The following is a 24,599-nucleotide window of genomic DNA, read 5'->3' on the forward strand; positions in this document are numbered from 1 at the left end:
TTATTAAAAAATCATGAAACCATTTTTCCTGTACAGTGAACATGGCATTTCTAAGTGTAAATGTGACCTACTTAAAAAAATAATTGGATTTAAAGTTTTAACTGAAACCAATGACTTTTAAATTTTGAAGCGGATTGTAAAACTATTATATTACAATGATTACTCAAAGTTGATGATTTAACTAACCATTTTTGAAATGTGTACGCAATACTTAGTTTAGATATCATTATGGTAAACCACAAAATAGTTGTTTATTTACTTTAATGAAGTTATTATGGTGCAATTAGTTATTGCACCATAATAACTTCATTACGTACATTACATAACTTCACGTTATTACATTTTCCTGTACTTGTTGTTTAGAACGATTTTTATTTATTTATATTATTAATTATAGTCATGTGTTTTTTTGTGTAAGACATTTGAAAAGGCCTGCGTAAAGAACGGTTATGTTTTTTTGTATTCAAAAAGACTTATTAGAATCTGTACAATAATGTACAAGCATCCAAGTTTATCAAAAGCCTAACTTAATGATAGACTCTCTGAAGATTTAAATTCTGACACCTTCGTTAACCATACAACAATTTTTGCGTTATGAATGTGTACAAACCGCAAAAGTTTGAAAACATTAATTAGTGAGTTTATTAGTCCTTCCTTCACGTGAAAACGACTCAACCAATTTCGTTAACATTTGGTATGGTGATAGATTATATTATCATATACTGGCAAGGATTTTTGAGGAGATGCAAGCGTATACTAGTCTTAAAATGTTGTTATTTTCATAACTTTTAAACTCTCACCTTGCATGTTTAATATAATAGAATAAAAGGAATTAAAGGCGAACACACATTTTACCTTAAAAACCTAACTTTCGGTTGCAGGTTGCACTCGCCGTCGCAAACTGAATTTTACCTCATTCATAATTACATGACTGACTCACAATTCACAATGCACAAATCGAACAGCTGTCCTCAAACAATAGCTCGGCCAATTAAATCACGATACATTATCGTTTGGCAGTCAAATTATCAGAGATAACAGTGATAACGTCACGAGGTGTACAAGTAGGTGTCGTTTTGGTCGTTTTATCTTCGTCAGCGGTGGTCTGGGGTACCGCGCTAAATGGCATCACTCTTCTACTGTGCCGTTTGGTATTCGAGACCTCTGCTGATCCTGGCCGATGTTTCTTTTTATCTTAAAACTACTTTTTGACTTATATCTTGATTGATTTGAGTAATTAATCGATTAGGATATTGTTAGGTTTTCCTTTTTGTAGATTTCGGGGAATATCTTTTTTGTATTTTTTGTTTATTTTGTCGGGTACATTGTGACTTTTCGGGGCAATGTAGACTAATTTGACTAGATTAAATTTTGTATTTTTTTAATTATTTGGTATTAATATGGTGTTAATAATAACACTATCGGTTTAAACTTAACTATACTAACGCTTCATGTAGGTATGTAATGTATGTATACTGTAAATAGAAAGTTAGTTTATCTAAGAAAAAAAATGCTTATACGTCTATGAACGTGCGGCAAGTTTTTGTAAAGCAAGCAATAAAATATAATTACATCACTTGTTTTTGCACACCAATAATTTATTGTGAATACGTGAGCATATTTTTACACGTAATTTCTTATACATATTTGACAAATAAATACACATCTTTAACACATTTCACCTGCGATTGAATATTATCTTACGATTAAAATCAAATCATTTATTCATTTAGGTCAAATGCTGACACTTATGCTATGCTGATACATATAGTCAATGATACGGAAAGTGAATTTACCGCCAGTTGCGAAGGTAGGCCAATGGGAAGAGCTGGCAACAAACTCCTGGCCACTCTTTTTAATCGCCAAATGGTTTTAACAATATTTATATTGGATATGAATAATAATTGATGATATAAGGAGCTGCTACTAACACCTAACATAACATAAATTAAATCAGTATATTAAGGCTAGCAAGTTAATCCATACTAATATTATAAATGCGAAAGTAAATCTGTCTGTCTGTCTGTCTGTCTGTCTGTCTGTCTGCTACTCAATCACGCCTAAACTACTGAACCAATTTGCATGAAATTTGGTATGGAGATAGTTCGATACCCGAGAAAGGACATAGGCTACTTTTTTCCCCGGGAAAATGACGCATTTCCCGGGAAAATTCAGGTTTCGCCACCGAAGTCGCGAATAATCAATATTATAATGACATTGAATTAACAAAATTCCGTTGTCATGGCAACAGTTTTAATGGCGGATATGCTTTAGCGCGAGTTATATGAGATATAAATAATTTTGAGAATATTTTTCGTGAAAAAAAGCATATTTTGTTGTTAAGAAATAATTAAGCTTTGTATTAGTAAAAAAAAATCATTCACGCGAGCGGAGCCGCACGGGTCAGCTAGTATGTACATATATTGATTTGAGAATAAGAGAATGTTATCAATCAATCAAACTTATAATGTCCCGGCTACGGCGGCCAGTTTAATTAAAACTGACTGAATGACTGCCTTGAAATGGTGCAAGACTTTTTTTATAGTGCCCAAGTGTATACACAATACACAGGTATTCCTTCACTCTCACAGCCTAATGTAAAGCCAGTAATACCAAAATTCTTTTGATAAAAATCTGAAGGAAATGCGCTCATGACACACGTCTAATGTGCACCAGGGCTAACGCGAGCTATTTCCTATCAGAGATTATCTCGATGTAGTGAGTAACTAGCTTTACTGACGGCTCATGAGGAAATTAAAAATCACGTGCGGATTTTGGTGCAGTTGTTTTGTTTGTGTGATCCTGGTTTTTTAAATTACTAGTGATCTGCCTCGGTTTCACTCGGGTTAAGCCTCTTTGTATCGACATAGTGCACAGTGATGACTTGAAAAAAGATCAGGTGCAGAGTACTCGTCCAGCGGTCCTGTATGACAAGATGTATGGATGTGAGTGTGAATGAGGCAAAGGAAGTTTGTAAGGATCCTACCAAGTGGCGTTCTTTGGTGTCTGTTTTGGTCTTTGTATAATGTACACTGTACAGTCTATCAATCTGGTTTAACCTACGTTTCAAATATTCATTTGTGAAATATTCTAACATCAATTAAAAAGGTTTATAGTACTTGCATAACATGGTAATCGAACCCGAAACCTCATACGGTTACAATACCAAACCCTTAAATCCGGGTTTTTCACTTTCTTCATGACGGTTCATAGAATTTCACATGTAAAATATTAAGTATGGCGTGAGTAGCAGGTATGGATTAGAACCGAAACGCGATAAATATATCATGCCCTATAATAAAATACGTAAAGTGGACACTTTTCAAGGAAACTTTACACACCTTTGTGCATGAATCACCGCGGCTAATCTTGACACGATTCGAACCCAGTACTTATGAGTAAAACTTGTCAAAAGATACCTTAGCGTCAAGTGCTCTTGGCTTCAAGAGGTGCTCATCAGGAGTACCTTAGGGGGAGGGGAGGTGGGCATCAGCAAGGGTACGGCTCTACCGTCAACTTGACAAGTCGGCTTTCGTCTGAGGACCTCACTGAAGCTGGTTCGAGACTAATACCGACTTTAGGGGGTACCGAACCCCTTATCTAGGGGAAGGTGGATACGTATTTTTGTAATTTTTTATAATTTTTGTTCCCTTGATAACTAGTTTGTTGAAGTGATTTCTGATAGTTACGCGACTTCGATCGATAATATTGAGGTTAAAATTATTATTTCTGTTTAGCTGTTCATACTAAATGGTGTGTAGTTTGTAATACGTATTGTAATAATGTTATTCAGTAAATCAGGAAATTTTTTTGTTTACTAATTAGAGTGTAATATAACTAGATTTTTAATACTTTAGTTAGTGATGTACTGCATCAAAATCTGTTTTTATTTTATCGTAAAAGAAAACAAAGTAGGTTATGTCAATACCACGGTATAATTGCACAATGGTTAAAGTGATCACCTCAGAGTCGTGGGTTCGAATTACTCACGTAACAAATATTTGTATAACTTGCGAACTGCATTAAGTTTAAAGCGTGCATCATATCGACATCATCATTCGGCAGTAAAATTTTTCGAGTTTATCAATCTCAATAAATCTTAAATTCGAAATAATCTCTTCAGTAGAAAACTATATCTATTCTAAACTAGTTCTTCGTGTAAGACAAATAAAATAAAAACTAGTAGTAACACAACTTCATATTAGTAGTAAACAAAAAACTATACCACTAAAGTCTTGAAGCATACATAAAAAAGCTGGCACGGGCTTATGAGTGTTAGTAAATAAAGTAGTAATGTGAGATTGATTGAGCGTGGCGAGCGCGTGGCGGGCGCGTGGTGGGTGCGGGCCGGGAGTGGGCCGGCGGCGCGACGGTCACGCGCCGGGGCCGCGCCGGCTGCGCGCGTTGGTTCATTCACTCCGTGACTCATAGGGCGCTACAGCCCGCGGGACGCCGTACGGCTACGATAAGGGTTGTTAGCTGAGGGTGGGATGGGACGGTCTACCGAATTTCGGTAGGATTTTCGTTTTGGTAGAAAATATGCAGAGTGTCATTCGGGTAATATGTTGGTTACAAAAAGATTTTTTTTAAATATGGCAATTGAAGTGGTCATGTATTTTTGTCCGGTTTTACATGTATCAAATTTACAGTAGCAATGATCGCAAACTGAAACCGTTGTGCAAGAAAATTAAAAAATCACACATTTTGCACAAGTTTTTTGTAATTAATAAAACTATCACAACACAAAGGATCTTAAGTTAATCATCATTACTTTACAAATCATAAAAATACTCTACAAGCTTAGCTACGATGTAGCTTTTCGTAGCTACCAATTGTGTATCAGTAAACTTTTACAGCATCTACATTTGCGTAGCGCTACGACCTTTCTCTGATTGAAAGAAAGTAATGAATAGAAAGACCTATTGAATCAAAAATTTCACTGAGCTACAAGTGCTAACGTTACTGGACTGAACAACTACTGAACACTAACTGAACAAGACTATACTTTACTTATAGATAAAACCACATGGAGACTAATTTCGTATTGTAAAAAAATCCTTTCATTAACAGTACAATTTCGTCCTTCCACCCTAACAACCCCAAACGTAGGGTGTGTGTGTAAAGTGGTGTGGGGACGCATGCGCGTTGTAGGCGGGCGGTCGATAGGCGTCGCTGCGTTCAGTCCGCCGCGCGCCGGGCTCGAGCGTGCCTGCGCCGCTCGCGATGAGGGCGCGCGCAGCTCTCAATGTCCTCGCACTGGTCGCGCTATACTCCTCCTTCTGCCATGCCGAGAAGAGCAAATTCTGTGAGTCTTTTTAACTATATTTTGTAAAGAAAAAACACGTTTTTATGATAAATCGTACTGTTTTACCGCTCAGATGTATACTATACAGCTATATGTGTAATTTTCGTCTGATGAATTTCACTGAAATTATTCTCTAATATTACTGTAGATGTTAGTGTAAATTTCAGGTATAAAAGACTAATTTAGTGTATACAAAAGTAATAAAAAGATTACTCCAAATATATGTAATAAAACAAATATGTCGTGTATTATAACACACATAAGCCTCTTACCTCAATTTCGCGGGAACTTACTACGTACTTATCAACTTTAGTACTAAGTTCGTGAAGAAAGTCGCTTAAGCCGTTCTCAAAGCGCGGTCTATGTGAAATTACGTTTTCTTATATTGGCCGGAAGTATGTAGGTCAGAAGACAATAGGCGTAACGTCCCGTGCCTTCTAATATAGTACGCGATTCATTACCGTAGTTCGGCCGTAAGGCTTTCTTTATACCAGCCTTAACGATATTAGGTCGTTACGGTGACGTGTCGTATCGTGTAAGTTATTATTCGTAAATGTTGTGTTTTGATGAGGTTTCGGAAAGGTTTTTGTGTACTCTTGTGTTTAAAGGTATCTTTAAATGTGTATTTTGTCTGTAAAATAGATTTTAGGAGCAACGTTGGAATATGGCGAGGTTCTTCAATTATTAAAACGAGAGTAGAACTTCTTTGAAAGAACTATATTTCTTTAAAATTATAGTAAGAACATTTTGGGTCGAAATAAAATGGCGGTATTTTTCGTTTGCAATTGTCACTGTAATTTAAATTCTCTGCATATAAATCGTATGTAATAAATAAAATAACATGAAACATAATTACTTGTTAATATATCTACAAACTATAAACATTTTAGTCAAAACAATATATTTCTGATAACCTTACATTAAACATAACCACAATAATCATCTTCTTACTTATTCATATACTCATAATATGTTTGTCCCCTTCTTTCGCACTCAGAATACATTAGGAGAGAGCGGGACAGAGTATATGAATGATGTAGGTTGGAAAGAGACTGGAATAGCTTAGGATTTTGAGCGGCGTGTAATTAAAAGAGCTTAAGAGCTCTAGTAGAGATGTATTAAGTTTTATAAATGGTTTTTCAAAGATTTACTGCGTTTTGATATGATTATGAAATATTAATTGGAAAATATACCAAGTGTTTTTATTAGATTGAGAAATTAAAGGAAAATAGCTGAAATTAGTAGTTACAGGTATATATTTATGGACTCGGGGCTATACGCTCTTTTATTACTAGAGTTGACCTATGTCCAGCAGTGGGACCGTTAAGTAGTGAGTTATTCTTTCTCTGTTTATAACCACATTTCGACAAATACACGAATAAACTCATTAGAATCTGATTTAAGTGGGGATTTTTCCACAAACCAATTTCATAAATTTTATTGGCAAAATCAATAAAATGAATGATTGATATCTTATATCCTCCAAATAAATATAATACGCACTTTTTGAATTAAAACAATAAACTAATTATGATACACAATAAAAAATAATTTCTTCTCCATCAAAAATTGTTTCACGAATCAAATATTGCTAAAATACTTGTTGATCTTCTGCCAACCTTCGGAGAGTTTATTAGCAATCTTATCCACCGGGCCAGGTCCTCCACAATGCCTAGGTCCTCCAGCCAGCAGCAGGGTTTCTCCAGGTCCTAGCTTCAACGTCTTCTCCATCATCAAGTGAGAAGTGACAGAGTAACTGGATCCTGTGGAACTGGCTCCCACCGTCATTTCTGCTGGTATACCTGGGATTCTGGACAGCTGGACTTCGGTTGAGTCCTTGCATAGATTGGAGACTAGGATCAGGGAGCCGTGGGATCCCCATCTAAGGACTATTGCTGCTCCGTTTTGACGTTTTATCTGAAAGAGTTTAGAATGGTTTTTTAGGATGTTTGGCTGCTATTTTTTACTGGTAGGTTGATGAGGTGGTATGATATTAATCTGACTGTTTTAATCGTTAATGGTTAATGGTAGAGCTCTTGATAAGTTATTTTTCTGAGTACTGTATGGGTTCTCAACTTTATTGTACGCGTTCGAAGTTTGCGCGTACATGCCCGGTACACAGTTATAAATAAGTCCCGATTTAGAAATTAGAAGGCATTCGGTAATAATAAGATATTCTAAATCAAAGTACAATTTCGTATCAAACTATCTCCTGACTTTACCACGAACAATTAAATTTTCTTAAATCTTTTAATAAGGTTAAAAAAAAAGTAACAAACAAAAATGCCCAAAACAATATCTATTTCAACTCCTTTTGTTGCATAAATTCTGCCCTAACAGGTTCTTATCCCGCTCACAATATACATATGTTTGGTGTTATAATTTATATAAAAAAAATATTTCATACCTAATTGATAATTGTCGCTCAAATATAGCGCAAATCAATTTGTTAGCTAAGTTCTTTAACATACATACAAAGCTCTACCTTTCTAGGTAAAACAATAGTATTACCCTATATAAAGTAGTTTGACGTGATTGATCAAATGAGTCGATGTTTACTTAGGTCTAACGTTTATGTAGATTAGTGCCTTTCAATGATACATTAATGGGTTCTGCTTATTCGTAAAAGGTAAGGTTATTGGGTCTCGAACTACTCTGATGGGTACCAAAAACTTGTTTTAATTGTTTAGTTGCTAGTGGGACGAGTTGCAAAATATGCAGAACTTATAATATGTTAAGTTTAAACATAAATTAGTGTTACGGGGAGTCTGATGTCTATGAAACTACAATAAAATTGCAGAAAAAGTACAAAAAAGCCCGGAAACACTATTAATGAATTACAAAAAAATATGCTTCATGTGGGAATCGAATCCTTGTAGCGGCGTAGTGCCCAAACTCATCAATGTGCCTAAGCCCGTCATATATCATTTTAACCTTATATAAAACTCATATAAGAGATATATAGGATACCATATATCAATATACAGCGAAGCAGCGCAGTACTACATCAAAAAGTAGGGACGATCAAAAACTGATAGAGACGTCGCGCGAGTTTTTGAGGAAATTCTTAATGAATTACGGTCGTTCTTACCCCATATTTTCTATCACCCCCATGAAGGGTATTTCAGCCCCCAACGATAGAAAAATATGGGACGTAATAGTCCCTTATCAGACGCCGCGAGATTCAACCGAATGGGTTATTATGAATTGGGCAGGCGCTTGCAAAATCGCTATTCGAAATTGTCAAGGCGCTTCGCTTTGAAGATTCCGTTTCTTACGTTTTTTATTAAGTTGATATCTCGAGTGTTTTGCTGAAAGCTACTGGATTTCCCTAAGCTATTCATATAGCGGAGGCATAACGCTTGCTGTCTTTAAAGAAATAGGTGGAGTCTAATATTCTTTTTAACTAGTCTTATTAAATGTATAATCTTTGACATTAACTACTCTCTTAGCTAAATAAACGATTTGAAACTCTCGCGATTTTTTGACATAATATTATAAGGTAACCTTTAATTTTCAATCGCGTTTAAGACTCGTTGCATTATAAAATTACGTCTCATAGCTATAGCAAAAAAAAAACTAACCAAGAATCGTATCCGACACCTTACGATAACTAATAGCAATCTATACGTATACTACTAATAGTAAAAAATCTATATTTTCTAATCACATACATATATAGCTACATATTATGCTCACATAAATATTAATTTTATCCCTGGAACCAAACTTACGACCCTCGGTATAGAGCTAGCGTCCCCCGGGGAATACCCGCCATTATAACTTAAACGGGAACGTTTTGGTTTTCAATTATAAATAACTTAGATACCACTATTATTTAAGTAAATAGCTTATGAAAGATAAGGTTTTAATATCCAGTCGGCCTGAACGTATGAAAATATACTAGTGTTTGCCCGCGACTTGCCTGACATTGTGAAAATAATTTTTAATATTTTTGATAGATACTGAAAATATGAGGTGTGTGTTGATAGTCTGGAATGTACTGTATTCGACAGCTAGTCAAAGGGAATCTTAGTTTTGATACTTGGCTCGTAAAGGATTGTGATAAAATAACTAGCTATAAAATTAGTTTATTATTGTGCTACTAGCACAATGATAAACTATTTAAAATCAATCTAAAACAATCTTAAAGAATCTATTTGTAACAAAAACTACTACAAAAACTCTACTAAGACATGCTCAAACATTACAATAAAATTGGGAATCGAACCCACACCTCTCGACTCTTAGATCGACACAATCAACCGACCACAAAAACTAGTACACCTATCTCAAACATTTCTACAACAATCTAGACAAGCAAAAATGAACTCTAATCACCTCAACATGTGGTCCAAAAGCTGGCGACTTTCTCAACGCAGCAGCTACCCTTAGAACACCAACATGACTGAAGTCATTTGCAAACTCAGCTTTCGCATTAGCGTACCTATAGTTAGGAGCTAGTGGCAACCAGGGCTCCCCACTCGAAAACCCCCCATTATTGCCATCGTCCCACGGAAATGGGGATTTCGCTGGGGAGGGAGGGTAAGGCCAGCAGGTGGAACTGGTTGCCCATTCGAGGAGTGTGTCTGCCGCTCCTAGCTCGTCACCTTGCTGGATGACAGCGGACCCTGGCAGGGTTAGGGCTAGGAGGTTGATGGCGTCAACCATGTCGCTGCCGTAACGGGTCACTATTCGGCTTCCTGTGGAGGTGCTGGTCTGAAAAATAAAAAAATGTAGATAAATCAATCTTTACTACGTTATTTAGTTCATTTATTAGAATATTACAATGGCTCAGTATCGTTGATTCCAAACTAGGTAAATAGGTATAATCCATACTTATATTATAAATGCGAAAGTAACTCTGTCCGTCTGTCTGCCTGTTTGTCTGTCTGTTACTCAATCACGCCTAAACTACTGAACCAATTTGCATGAAGTTTGGTATGGAGTTATTTAAATACCCGAAAAAAGACATAGGCTACTTTTTACTCTGAGAAACTGACGCATTCTCAAGGGAAAATGGCGGACGTAGTCGCGGGTAAAAGCTAGTTGTAGATAAATCTTTGAACAACTTAAACAACGTCATCTGATGACGACCCAAACATATCGTCATTGTAAGTACTTAGGTATATCGGTAGATGAATAAGTACTTACTGAAAGAGACCTAACATATAACCTATAATTTCCCTGATGACAGTATTAGACCTTAATGTAGGTCAGGCCCTTACAAATACATCTAGGGTCCCAGATAATAACGACATCTTCTAACAAAATAACCTCTACAAAAGGGGCTGGAGATGGCGTCATTAGTCTCAAAGGAGTACTTTTTTTGTTAGTAATGAAATGACTATCTTAGTATGTGTCAATTCTATGTACTTTTCTTCAGTATTATTTTTAAAATTTGATATTTTTTCTTGTTTTCTATTGTCCCTAAAAATTAATTTATTCCAGACATTCATTGCATTGAAGACATTTCTTACCCCGGGCTGATAAAGAATTAGTTGCCAAAAAATTACTCTTCAAAACTGTAACAGTATTCATTCAAAAAATTAAAAAGTCTTTTACATTAACATTAATCTAGGTAGGTACCGCGGATCAGCCGCCAGCATATTTATTTATAAAAAAGACGAAAACGCCTCCCATCCTTTTACCCTTTTACTATTGATTAAACGTGTACGTTACGCCAGCAAGAAAGTGTCACCTAGAGTGATATAAGTAAAACGTATAATTAGTGCGCAATCTGCTGTAAATGTGCGCCGCATAAAAAAATTGTGCGTGTTGTAGTTTTGAAAAAAAAACGTAAAAACGATTCCTGCTGGAGTAACGTTGTTCTAGCAAGAAAATTCTAGACGAATTATCGCAGAGATAAAATACATACATGGGCAGAGAGCTTATATTTGTGCAAGTATGTGCGCCATAAATATAATTTGTGCGTCTTCAGGTTTTCGAGATATTGCGTTTCTCGCTGCAGTAACGTTTTGCGAATTCGTGTATCTCTAAGACCATTTTATGTGCGCCTGTAGAATGAACATACACGAATAGCTCTTAATTAGTGCATATTTGTGACATAATTAGATGCCAGATAATATTTATAATTTTCAAGTAATCGCGCTTTATTGAAAACTTAAAAAAATATTGTAGCCCCTAAATGAGAAGACGTATAAGCTCGCTAAAAACTGTATTCGTTCCATCTTGTTGTTTATAATTACCATAAAAAGTTTCAAAACAGAACCTACAAGCGTTAATGAATAATATTACTAAAAGTCGAAACGACGGCATCATAACTTTGACGCCAACAAACAAGAAACTGGCTCAACCTAAGATGTGTAGATGTAAACCAAAAATTAGTGCATTTATCAAATAATATATAGTAAAAATATCCAGCTTCAACTGTTTCGTGTTAAGTAAATATTAATACCAAACCAAAACAGTTATTCAGCGCAGGTTATCCGACCAAATTCGAATGACTACAAAAAAGCGACGGATTCATACGTATCGATGACCTCCTTTATTAAACGTATTACACCTAAACTGTGTTCGTACAGTCACGCTCAAATGTTCGAGAAATTCAAGGTTTCAAGGTCGATGTTTGATTCCCGCGTTTTTTTTTCAAAACTACAACACGCACAATTTTTTTATGCGGCGCACATTTACAGCAGATTGCGCACTAATTATACGTTTTACTTATATCACTCTAGGTGACACTTTCTTGCTGGCGTAACGTACACTGATTAAACCTATTATAAGTAACCTATTATCGACGTTAACTGCGCATCTGCATTAAAAAACACAAAATATCAAATTTTATTCATATAACTACTTTAAATAACCTATTAAAATATAAACAGAACAACTATAAAAGCCATCCAAAACAACGAATAAACTGCCCCTAGAGGTGTTTGTCAGGGATTAAATCGGGACAAAAGCTCAAACGAGCCGGCCCGGGACAATGGGCGCATTGTCATCTACTTCCAGCCTTTTATCCGTGGTATCTAATTGCCCAGTAATTAATAGTGGGTAATAAATGGTGTTGTATGTATGACCCGCTGGTGCAGGGATCGATAGTTTAGAAAATTAATATGTAAGAATATTTAATAAGGGATTTAAAAATAACTAATAAAAGATTCGCTTAAAAGGGTCTAAAAGTAAATACGTAGTTAATGTAATTAATAGTGTTTTTAAAATACCAATTGAAAACTGTAGTAAGTAAATACTTCAATTAAAGTTCATTTTTTAGGGAACCATTTTTTATGATTTTTTTCAAAGCCTTGTGCTTCACCGAGCAACTTTTTTACACATTTCTAAAAGGCATTCAAAGCCTCCGACACCTTTTAAGCCAGCCTGCTGAATTCAGAGCCATAACAATATCCCACTTATAAAAAAGACCTAGCAGTGTAAGTTAATCTATTTATAAGTCACTGTAAAACGATCCAGTAAAGTCTAAATATAAATCATCAGCTTCATCTCACCATCCAAGTAGGAGCGGCATCCAGTGGAGCAGTCAGCAAAGACGCGTGGAAGCCCAGCACCATCTCGGGAGTAGACCTGTTTGGTGTGGTCAGGGCACTGCTTAGTACGCTGTTGGCACCGATGCCGCCGTCACCGTAGTATCTAGCTGCTTCTAGTGGGTTCAGGGAGGATTCCACTAGGATTACCCTGAGAATAAAATACGTGATTTTTACGGTGTTAACAAAATAATCATCTTGCAACCTTTACTTTTCACTTCTCAATGAGGGAGCATGAATATTGCCAACTCTATTTAACTTAAAAAGGACATTCATGCTTTATTGTTCCTGCACCTGCATATGTGCAATTCGGGCCCAAAAACTTGACAAAATTAAAAAATAATAGCCCGCTTTTCCTATATCATGTTCATCTTAGCTACAGAAGAAAGAAAAGAAAACTATTTTTATGGTTCTCATAAATATTTATTCGAGGTATTAAACCTATAACACCCCGAGCTTTTTATAAGTAGCTAAAATATACATCAAAACCAAAACCACTTACGGAGTCTCCAAGCCAGCACTCCTGACACAAGTCATGGCATCAGCGACCAGCTTCTTCACGAGTTGCTCCCCACACCTCTGTTCCCTCAAGAAGTCAGGGTTAAGAAGTACTCCTGATACTCCTCGCTTCAACCAGGAACACTGAGCATTGGACAGAGCTGCTGCAGCACTTTCAGAACATAGGTTGACTAATGCTTCGTTGTTGGTGCTTGCCCAATAGGCTCCTCGGCCTTCGTGCCATTTCCAAGTGTCGAAGCCATCTTCAAACTGCAAAATAAGATTAGATGCGAACAATCTACTTTCAAAAAGATGTACATAATCTTCCATAAGCCTTGTACTAGCAATGGGTATTGACAAAATGTCAGCCGAAAATAGCTGTTTTATTGGTTCTATCTTCTATTCTACGACAAAAGTCTTCTTAACGTTTATAAATAAAAAGACATTCGTCTTCAATTGAAAGCCATACATAACATATATATTCTAGAGGTGGTAACTCACTGGTGGAACTTCCTCGGGATTACCATCCTTCCAAACTATTCTGTCTTCAAACCCAGTAGTTCTTTCAGCACTTGATGTAAACCATTCAGACCCTGAGCTAACAGTTTGTAGAGGCAGCGTCACAACGAGTTTCAGCTCTATCGAAAATATATTAAAGTTCAAATTAAAGTAACAAAATCTGCAGAGAATAAGTTATTAAAAAGATCGTTACAAAAACTTTTTGTATAAAATTATCTCGTGTACAAATAACCGTTAATCTATTAAAACATTTGCAGTCATTTTCAGTATGAGCAGATTTTCTCCAAAGAATAACTGCGGAATTTACTTTGCCAAAAATAGCCGTTCAATTTACGAAGTGCTAATTGGTACCATTTTGGCTCGAATCAATTAGTGTGTCTTTTAGAGCTCTAGGGCTTAAATTAGTCTTTAAGTATTTATACTATCTCCTGGCAATGCAACGAGCAATTAAGACTTACTTTGTGAATAAGGTTTTTACACACTAAACTCTTATGAAATTATACGGTTCGGTGAGTCGGGGCCCCTTAAATTTTTCTTTCAACACATAGGTATTTATTGCCCATAGCTTAGGTTCTACAATCGTATGACTCGTAATTTTGTGTAAAAACTCAAATAGCATTTTATAAATGTACAAGCTTTCTGTAACAATTTCATACCTAATTTCTTAGCCTTCTCCACAAGATCGTTGAAATTGCCATCGTTGCCGTATCTCTCATCTATTTGTGTAAAGTCCATGGTGCCAGGTTGCGAACAGTCAGTGCTCCTGGCCACTAGTGGAGACAGGATCACGGCATCAGCTCCTAAAGCTTTGATGTAGCTTATCTGTTTTATTACACCTGGAAATTTTACTACTTTTGATGCTATACTGTCAGTGGAAGTTAAACGCTATGTTTTTCTTGCAATTAAAAGACTGTTACTACAGTTACATATAATATTAATTCCTTATTGCCCCACTGGAGCAGGTTTGTTGAAGAATCAAATAATTTAGCCCTTAGTTCGTCAGACGCGAGTGTGGGTTTGGGAACTAATCCTGACTATCATAAGGTTTTCTAACACATCATCCGTCCTATAGAAATATTACTCAAAGTATAATTGGCTAGTAAGAAAAATAATTGTAGAAGCTCTCAGAAAAAGTATACACAATAAAAATAAAACTTGACTAGATATAAAAGTAGGGATACCTAAATACATAGGTTAAATCATTCTGAACATAATCGAGCAAACATTACATAGAGCGACCAAAACAAAAGTAGTACCTAAATACGTAAATTCGTAGGTAAATAACCTAGCAAAAATTTCATAGCTGCCCTTTTAAACCACTATCTACAGCTGGCCAGTAGAGCAGTGTTCTCGAACATTCCAGTAATAACATTTAATTGAACGTTATAAGCCGTACATAAGCATACGTTTATATCACGGCTATGATTTACGTATGACCGTACCGAACTGTTATTACGTGATATGAAATTTTGCTCTAATGAAATATGAATAGGTTGTAGAAACTAGTTATGTTCGACATTGAAACTTAAGGCTTTAGTATATGGTTTAATTTTGATTGTTGTTGTTTTGTTTAGCTGTCGAATTTTTGGACATTTACTAGTCTCGGTACTTCTGGATTAGTATTGATAAGCCTAAAAGATGAAATTTTGGTCCGTTTTTTTATTTACTGGATAATTTATCTCTATGTATTGAAACGCTCCATGTAAAACACTAGTATTCCGCTGCATCCGCTGAGACTGGAAGCCGACTCCAACATAGTTTGAAAGAAAGGCTAGGCTGATTAGTATACAAAAATGTATATAGACGGACTTAATGCCACAGGCATTTTCTACCATACCATTGATCTTCTTAATAAAATAAATAACGCCAAGAAACTACTGGAAAAAAAAATACTAAGCTTATTGAACGAGTTAAAAGAAAAACCCACTAAAACAATAAAACTTCAACACTACTAATTCCTGACAATTCAAACGTAGTATCTCAACAATTTAACTTCCATACACTTTTCTAACTTTCTCACCTTTCAAATCCCCCAATCCATCCCCATCTCCATCTCTAAAAGAGTCCACCAGGACCCTATAATACACCGCGTTAGTCCACCACGGCGCCACCACATCTCCCACCACGCGGCCTATTAGTCCACACACGAGTACACTCCACCACATCATGACATGAATGACAGACTATGATAAATATTGGCCTTGCTATTGATGCGTCTGGGTAGAGATGGTACTAAGTATTTTCTGGTACTGGTATCTTGGGATGTTAGTTGAAATAGCTGTTATACTCGGGCCATTTCAAACGTGCGAAATAAGTCATGCCATTTTATCGGAGTCTCTCGCTCGCACTTACACATGAGCCGCCTTTACAAACACACTTTATCGCACGTTTTTAGTAGCGTACAGAATTACGCGCGGGAAAGCAGCGCGGTCTTCGCCCACTATTTTCTTCGCGGACCTGACAGATGAGCGCTGCGCGCTCTTTACGGTATAGACTGTGTGTGTTTACATTTGTCTATTGTCACATTCATTTCATTCTTTTGATTATGACGTAGTTCGCACGTTTGTAACGCCCTGATTATAGCTAGTTACTTATAATATGTTCGAACCAAAAATTACTAAATCAATGATTTTATTAATACCTAGCTGACCCACGCAGCTTCGCTCACAAATTTTCCATGCACTTTTCTCTGATTTTTTCACTTCATAAGTTTGAGACGCTCATAGCCAGTTGCGCTCACCGGTCGGTAAACGATCTGTAATCTGTGGGATAAGCAACCCTTGGCGCGGTTATTCCATAGATGGGTGACTGCATAGTGGTATTTGAGCTGGGCGTCTCCGTGCTTCGGAGGGCATGTAAAATGTCGGTCCCGGCTGTTGTCTACTAAGATAATAATTGTTAAGCCATGTTAAAGGCTTCTCGGGCTGCTTGAACAACTTTGACACCAGGTTGACCACTAACCATACCAAACCAAACAAACAACTTCATAAAAACCCTTCCCGTGTTTTAAACACAGTAAGTGGAATTGGTTGAGACGTCCTCGCGTTTTGACTGCCTCCGTAGCGCAGTGGTTAAGGTCGCCACGTCGAAACCATTGCGCCAGGAGGTCGTGGGTTCGTTTCTTACACGGAGCAATATTTGTGCGATCCACAAATAATTGTTTCGGGTCTGGTTGTACTTTTGAGTCCGTTGTTTGTATGTTTGTAAAAGTCCCCGCGACACAAGAGCTATTCTTAGTGCGGGAGTTGTCTTTAAAAAATGCATTTTAAGACAATTAAAACCAAAGCTTCCTTACAAATGTTTAATATCTTATTAAATCTATATTACAAATTCGACAAAAGATGATGTTCATGTAGGTGGTCCTTTCAGTACTATTGCTTCACCTGCATCGAGTTCTATATGATCTATAGTATGTATGTTCCTAAAACAAAGAATAATATTATTAGTATAATAATATAATACAATACTAGCTGACCCGCGCAACTTCGCTTGCGTCACATAGAGAATGGGTGAATTTTTTCCCCGCTTTTGTAATTTTTTTTACTGGTACTCTGCTCCTAATGGTCGTAGCGTGATGATATAGCCTATTTAAGCCTTCCTCGATAAGCGGTCTATCTAACACTGAAATAATTTTTCAAATCGAACCAGTAGTTCCCGAGATTAGAGCGTTCAAACAAAAAAACAAACAAACTCTTCAGCATTTTTTTACGAGAGAAGTGATAGCTGAGTGGTATAAGTTCATACCTCCTACGCAAGTGGTCGCAGGTTTGAAACCAAGGCGACACACCTATAACTTTTCAAAGTTTTGTTTGTATTAGAACTCGTGGAAATCGAAAGAAATCGTGGCTTAGTTAACGAAAGCTGCTCGGATCGATCTCTGGGTTGATCGATGGGTTATAACATGATACCCTTTGGTAAGACTGGTTGTCAGATTTTCAAGCTCCTGACTACTGTTAACGACTGTCAAAGATCTTTGAAAATGACAGCCGGGACCCACAATTTAACATGCCTTACGAAACACTGAGAAACTCGATATGTATAAGATGGTCACCCATTCACAAAACAACCTCGGCAAGCGTAGCTGAACCTCAGAGGTCAAACCGCACGGCGGTTGTTAACCACGCCACGAGCTAAGTACCTGTACTACGAACTACATAACCAATTAATCAATAAAGATACCTTATATGGTTTATTTATAATGACAATTAAATAATTTCCAAATAAAAGTCCATATTATTACTGATAGTGTTGTCTGTTTAGCCTTGAAAACGGTTTGTTGATATCAAATACAACAAAATAACTTCGATTCACATCTAGAAAGTGTTATCTTTATATCAACCTATTTTTACTGGAATAGCTATCTACGATAATAAATATACGATTATTATATCTCCTGGAAATTATTTTATAAAATATTATATTATGTGTTACACACGTTTAACAAACTTAAAGTACCTAAAGATTAGTTTTGAGTATTTGTTTAGAAACCTTTACCTGGACCAAAAATCTAGCGTTTACCTTCCCTTATAAATAGCCTATTTTCAAGTCCACTAGTTTGATTTGCTTGATAGCCTATTCTTTTCGAAATGACATAGATTTTCCCATTTTACGTCCTAGAAAATCATCACATGAACACATAAATGCAAGTTCTCAAAAATCTTAAGATGGGCAAAGTTTACATTCCTTTACTAGTCGGAAACCTTCCAAAATGTTTGATTATAAGAGTGGCCAGGTGTTTCTTGCCAGCTCTTCTCATTGGCCCTACCTTCCGAACTGGCGGTAAATTCACTCTCTGTATCATTGACTACCATAAGTGTCAGCATTTGACCAGAAATTTGATTTGAAACAACCTTTAAAAATAAATTCTTACCCTGGTACTCGCGGACTATGGACGCTAGTGGCGACCATCGTCAAAGGAAACTTTAGGAAGGGTACTTCATTGAGTAACGCTATATCAGGCTCGTCTCCCACGTTGAAGACCAGGGCATAAGTGTCGTAACCTTTGAGGTAGCGGATCAGGAGCAGAGTGTTTGCAGTCAAGGCTTCCACGTGGTAGGATCCGTGGGAGAGGGCTGGTTCCTTGCGCAGTCTGGTTAGGATCTGGTAGACCTGAGAATAAATAAGACCCGAAATATTTAAGCTGCTGAAAGGAGCTTATCTTTATCAATTGTACCTAGAAAAGATAAAAGCCGTATATCTCTGTTTCTGATAATCTTCTAACAATGTTTTTTTTGCAAACCTAAGCAAAATAATCTTTTACAAAATTTCACTTGGAAAAAGTTCTAGACAACAATTTACTAATTTTTCTTTGTTACTTTGAAGTGGCTTCTATCAGCATCCTTCTGAGCTTGCAAATTGATTTCCATATAATCCTCTGCCACTGGCAACCAGGTTTTCTCACTGGTGGAGAAACCAGCATTCGTGGAATTGTTCCAATGGTATGGAGTCCTGCAGGGGTCTCTTGAATAGTCCAGGTAGTTGGTCTCATCGCCCTGGTTGATGGCAGCCACGTCCACGGTGTCTTCCCAGCTGACGAAGCCGTCCCTCATGCCTATCTCCTCACCCTGGTAGGTTACTGCTACTCCTGGTAGCAGCATGTTCAGGCTGTTCAGACCGTCCACCATGTTTGGTCTGAATCTGGATGGCATGCGGCTTTGGTCGTGGTTGCCGAACTAAAATGGAAAGAAAAACATTACAGCTGGTCTGTATATAATTTGACAGTTCATATTCTCTAAAATTATAAATGCAATTGTAAGCAATGGGAGCTAATGTCCCTTTAAATGAATAATTTCATGATTTTTCTTCGACTTACGTATGATCCTTAAAGACGTGACTACATGACCCAAAAGATTAAAAACATAACCTAAACAAAAAAATCACTCATAATATTCCATCATGACATGAAGACAAAAAAAAAAAATTAAGACCAAAAAGAAACAGTATATACCACTTACCACCCAATTAGCGACATTTCCTTTAGGCATATAAGTGAGCCAGTGTTTGATGATATACGCAAAGTCTCTGGCATTGGAGTTGGCGTTTAAGGACGTGATGAAGTCGAAGTTGAAGGGGAAGTGAGCTCCACTGCGACCCTTCTCGTCTCCGTAGTACAACATGGTGTTGATTATATTAGCGTAGGCTTCGGCTAAGAGTACTCTATATTGATATAGAAAAAATATTATTAGTACAGTTCAGAAATAAAATGAAACGGTGAAAGAATTGTCATTCTAAGGTATACGATGAATTGTTATATAGGTTAATTCTTTGCCTTATTATAAAAAAAAAACATTTTTGACAAAAATGAAAAATTTTATGGCACTTAATTTTTATAACTATACCAATTTATAAAAATGAAGTGCCATAAAATTGAGGTAATTAGCATCACATTCATAGTCTATGATGGAAAACGATCTTAAAAAATTCTATTTTTTATAACCTAGCGAGAAAAATTGTCGGACACTAGATCTCAGAAATACTACAAATACATAAAACAACTTACTTAGCATCTGTTCTATTATTCCATCTCCACGTCTCAATAGCAGTCTTCCAATCGTACACCACAACATACAGTTCCTTCAGATCCCTGACATGAACCTGGGTGGTATACCCTGGCTGGTCAGGATTCAAGAACATATTCCCTGACAACGGCTCATCAGGGTATATCCCGTTCTCATCCGGTTCTGTTTCGAAGAGATGAGGAATGGCATCCACTCGGAAACCATCAGCTCCCTTCTCTAACCAGAAGGTCATGATGTTAACCATTTCGTCTTTGACAGCTTGCTCTCGGAAATTGAAGTCGGCTTGCTCGATTGCAAATTGGTGGAGATAGAATTGCTGTCTTTTTTCACTCCATTCCCAGACTGTTCCGCCGAATTGACTGATCTGGGTACAGAAGTTATATGATGGTTTCAGATAAGAGATGAAAGAATTCGAATTGTATGTTTTTGTGTGGCTTCGTTTAAAATCGTTAAGAACAACAGGCTAAGGAAAAAAATAAGGAAAATTTTGGTAATCTGTTTTGTAATCAACAGTAGGTGAAAATATGTTTTTAAAATATTATTGTCTAAAAAGCTACGAGTACATTAAATTTTGCTATGAGTTTAGACACGTTTAAAAACAAAAAACAGTGCAATTAGGAAAGTATTTTTAAGAAAGAAGTTTTAGTTAAACTTACCCAATTAGATGGTACCAATCTATTGTTAGGATTTTCAGGGTCTGGTCGAGGGTCAGCCCATACGAAGTAGTTCTCATACCCTGGCTCTCTTGCTTCCGATTTGATAAAGTAATGGGACTCTATACTAGCGTGATTTGGCACGTAGTCTAGAATAACTTTCAGACCTGGTTGAAAAGAAAGATCGTTTATTAACCCTAGAAATAGATAGTCTGCGTAAAATTTACGCATGCGTTTGCGAAATATCGCTCTATCTTTCTTAATATCGCGAATGCATCGCTCTTCTTCTTCTTAGCGTGTCGATGGCAAACAAATTATAATATTAATTTAAAATAGTGTATAACACTTTCTGTCTTGCTATACACTGCCAGCCCAGTATTCAGCTACGTGTATAGCGTTTTCTGTACAGCTCATAAGGTCCTGGTATGAGCAAGAGTCAGGGCACTCCGGGCATGACAACATGTGGGCCATGTCCTCTGTGGCTCCACATCTACAAGAAATATTTGACCTGTCGAGGAAACCCCACCTGGCCATGTTCTCCTTGCTGCGGCCTACCCGGGTTCGTAGCCTATTGAGGGATTTCCAGGTTGACCACGGCATATTGTGTCCTGGTGGGAGTTCCTCGGCCGGGAGGACAAAGTCTGGAGGTGGAGGGTAGTTTTCACGCCAAATTGTGAGCAATGCATCGCTGTGCGTTTCGGACATTTCACTGGTCACTGGGGGCTACTGTGTGGTGTACGTGTCAATAAGTTAAGGTGCACCCATTTTGAAACATAATGACCGCGTGAGCAAATTTTACGCATGAGTATCTTTTCATTACTACACAATATGATTATCTGTCTAGGGTTAAAACCAGTTTTTTGATGCACACATCTAATGAAAATAAACCTTTGAAGATTCGAGTATTTTGGAGCGCCATTTTGATCTACTTAATGCTAGCTTATCCCAGTTGTTGAGGTATATGTATATATATATCATAAGCTGTTAGGTGACGTTTCAAAACGTCCTTGTAGCGTAGATGTTCCCTGCCCCCACGTTTGCTTTGAGCAAGTTCGGAGTAAAATACTACTTTGCTTTATAAACTTTGGCTTTGCTAGTCATCAAAGAGCTTACGCCAGGCAACAAACCTACTCCAGGTCGCTATCATCGGATTAGGTGAAGAGGATTATATTAATTTATATATAATGAAAATATTGATGAACGGTTCAAGGACCTTATAAATATAAAAAAATACGGTCAAATTGAGAACCTCCTCCTTTTTTGAAGTCGGTTGATATATGATGCAAAGCTTTAATTCAGGCTCGCTATATACCCTACACCAAGTTATTAGACAGTTGTAATGTTCATCTCAGTGTACAGTATATTTTCAAAAAGTCTTTATTACCAAATGTTAATACATAAACAAAATCAGGTAGTATTAGTTGGAATTAATCATTTCGATCACCGTCAGATGTTTTCTCGATGGAATAATATGCAATATTACAAATAGGGTATTATATGGAATAGGATATAAAAATAGGGTTTCGAAAGATTGAATAAGTATGTTCAGTGACTTTTGGAGCTGACTGTACATACAACACGAACAATTTTAATAGACATTTTTATAATCTTACCTAAACTATGTGCCTTCGCCACTAACTCCTCAAAATCCGCCATGGTGCCGTATTCTTCATGGATATCATAGAAATCGCTGATGTCGTACCCGAAGTCTTTCATGGGAGACTTGAAGACTGGCGACATCCAGAGCGCTCCGACACCTGCATCCACCAGATGCTCTAGCTCACTGGTGATACCTGGTGAAGGAAGAAGCAAGGAATGATCAGATACCCTCAATCTTCATGACCGAATTGGAACTATGAGAGCGATGAAATAGAGTATCTCTCTGTACACTTTGATACTAAAAACTGACTGATTTCAATGAAACTTCGTATCTTTCTTAAAGTTCAGATTGAGCATAACATCATGTAGTTTTCCCTATTATTGTTAAGAAGATGTTTCGGTCAATTTAAGTCAACAAACAATAAGCGAAGGCACAAGAATTACAGTCGTCTAAGAGTCTGTAATCCTATAAAGTATTTATAAAAAAATCTAAACTAAGCAAAACTATGCCGAATATAAGCAATATTCGGCATAGTTTTGCTTAGTTTGCTTAGTTACCAATTTGTATTTCAATATCAAAACACATTGTACTGAAAACCGGGTCATCAGGCTGCCGGCAAGATTAATTCACTTACCTGAAACTTGAATAGCCACATCTAGAATTTAATTAAATCAAAATTAGATTTCAGATCTTAGAAATTGTAGTTGAAGAATTTCAACCCTTTGGGGGTTTAATGGAACATTCATCAAAAGGAATCTGCGGAGTTAGGATTTAGGACGCATTGCTATGGAGAATACTGTTATATATTTCTTTATCTGAGTAGCGAAGATTAATTAAAATTGTCTCAGATTACGAGATAAAAAAGCCATTTTCACGGCTGAAGGGTGAAGGATACTATTTATTTACTATGCAGTGATAACGGCAAATGTACAAAAACAACTGTCGAAATTAAGTCATCATTAAGCTTTTTTTCGCATCGACCTCGATTTTATAATACACTTGTATGTATAGTATAGTATACAACAGCCGCACGGATCGATCTCTGAGGTTAAGCTACGTTTACCGAGGTTGTTCCGTGGATGGGTGACCATCTTATACATATCGAGTTCTTCCGTGTTTCGGAAGGCACGTTAAATTGTGGGTCCCGGCTGTCATTTTCGAAGATCTTTGACAGTCGTTAACAGTAGTCAGAAGCTTGAAAGTCTGACAACCAGTCTTACCGAAGGGTATCGTGTTAATACCTAAGTAACTGGGTTGCGGAGGTCAGATAGGCAGTCGCTCCATGTAAAACACTGGTATCCAGTGAAACCGGTGAGACTGAAAGCCGACTCCAACATAGTTTGTAACAAAGGCTAAGCGAATATATATATGTATAGTATAGTATAAGTGAAGTTTCTCGAAAATAGAAAAACAGACGAGACATCTATATTTACCTCAAAAAGTATATTAAAAACACTTTTTTCATTTGGTATTCGGGACCATTCACTCCAAGAAAAAACTTTTTTTTACTGCCCACTGCAGGACAATGGTCTCCTCCCAAACGACGGGGAGGGTTTAGGCCTTGAGTCCACCACGCTGGCCAAGTGCGGGTTTGAGACTTTGCATGTCCTCAATTTATAAAAAAAATATGTTACAAACCTTTCAAATCCCCAATTCCATCACCATCACTGTCTTTGAAAGATCTTGGATATATCTGATATATCACGGTATGCTCCCACCAATCCAGGTCCAACAGTCTGGGCGGTTCTTCCACCGGCGTCCTCACGAGGAGCCAGGTCACCACGCCCACTACCACCCCTACCACCAGCCCCGTCCCCAAAGCTATGGAAAACACCCTGTTACACATTACTTTCAATACTGAGATATTTTCGTTCCTTCTTGTGATATAAAGACTTTATCAAGCAGTTGTAAGCTGTTTTTATCTAAATCTTTCGTTTATTGTTTTGTTTGTAGTTATATCTTTGATCTAATCTAGATTATTCAAGGGTGTCGACAAACCTT

The 24,599-nt window shown here is 36.9% G+C and overlaps 3 protein-coding genes across 6 annotated transcripts in view; 1 reads left to right on the forward strand and 2 right to left on the reverse strand.

The window, feature by feature from the left end:
- The first annotated feature begins 5,158 nt into the window (after positions 1 to 5,158).
- The window catches only part of loaf (low-density lipoprotein receptor domain containing lost and found), an 89,670-nt gene continuing 70,229 nt past the window's right edge, over positions 5,159 to 24,599 (forward strand). For all 4 annotated transcript variants that reach the window (XM_076135714.1, XM_076135715.1, XM_076135716.1 and 1 more), the window contains exon 1: positions 5,159 to 5,305. In XM_076135714.1, the coding sequence (XP_075991829.1) occupies positions 5,224 to 5,305 (82 nt within the window). In that variant the 5' untranslated portion in view covers positions 5,159 to 5,223. The remainder of the gene's footprint in view (positions 5,306 to 24,599) is intronic.
- Positions 6,077 to 15,992, reverse strand: LOC142987735 (maltase 1-like). Its single transcript, XM_076136720.1, has 7 exons — positions 15,848 to 15,992; positions 14,484 to 14,663; positions 13,810 to 13,946; positions 13,313 to 13,578; positions 12,775 to 12,961; positions 9,647 to 10,024; positions 6,077 to 7,222 (listed from the first exon to the last, which is right to left on the reverse strand). Exons 1-7 carry the CDS (start codon positions 15,990 to 15,992, stop codon positions 6,887 to 6,889), a joined length of 1,629 nt encoding a protein of 542 aa, XP_075992835.1. The 3' UTR covers positions 6,077 to 6,886.
- LOC142987147 (maltase 2-like) lies at positions 17,098 to 24,470 on the reverse strand. Its single transcript, XM_076135713.1, has 8 exons — positions 24,237 to 24,470; positions 22,612 to 22,791; positions 21,002 to 21,165; positions 20,327 to 20,709; positions 19,782 to 19,983; positions 19,143 to 19,499; positions 18,698 to 18,936; positions 17,098 to 17,248 (listed from the first exon to the last, which is right to left on the reverse strand). The coding sequence occupies exons 1-8, from the start codon at positions 24,442 to 24,444 to the stop codon at positions 17,176 to 17,178; spliced, it is 1,806 nt and encodes a 601-aa protein (XP_075991828.1). The 5' UTR covers positions 24,445 to 24,470; the 3' UTR covers positions 17,098 to 17,175.

This window comes from Anticarsia gemmatalis, chromosome 3 (assembly GCF_050436995.1).
Source record: "Anticarsia gemmatalis isolate Benzon Research Colony breed Stoneville strain chromosome 3, ilAntGemm2 primary, whole genome shotgun sequence".
Lineage (NCBI taxonomy): Eukaryota > Metazoa > Arthropoda > Insecta > Lepidoptera > Erebidae > Anticarsia > Anticarsia gemmatalis.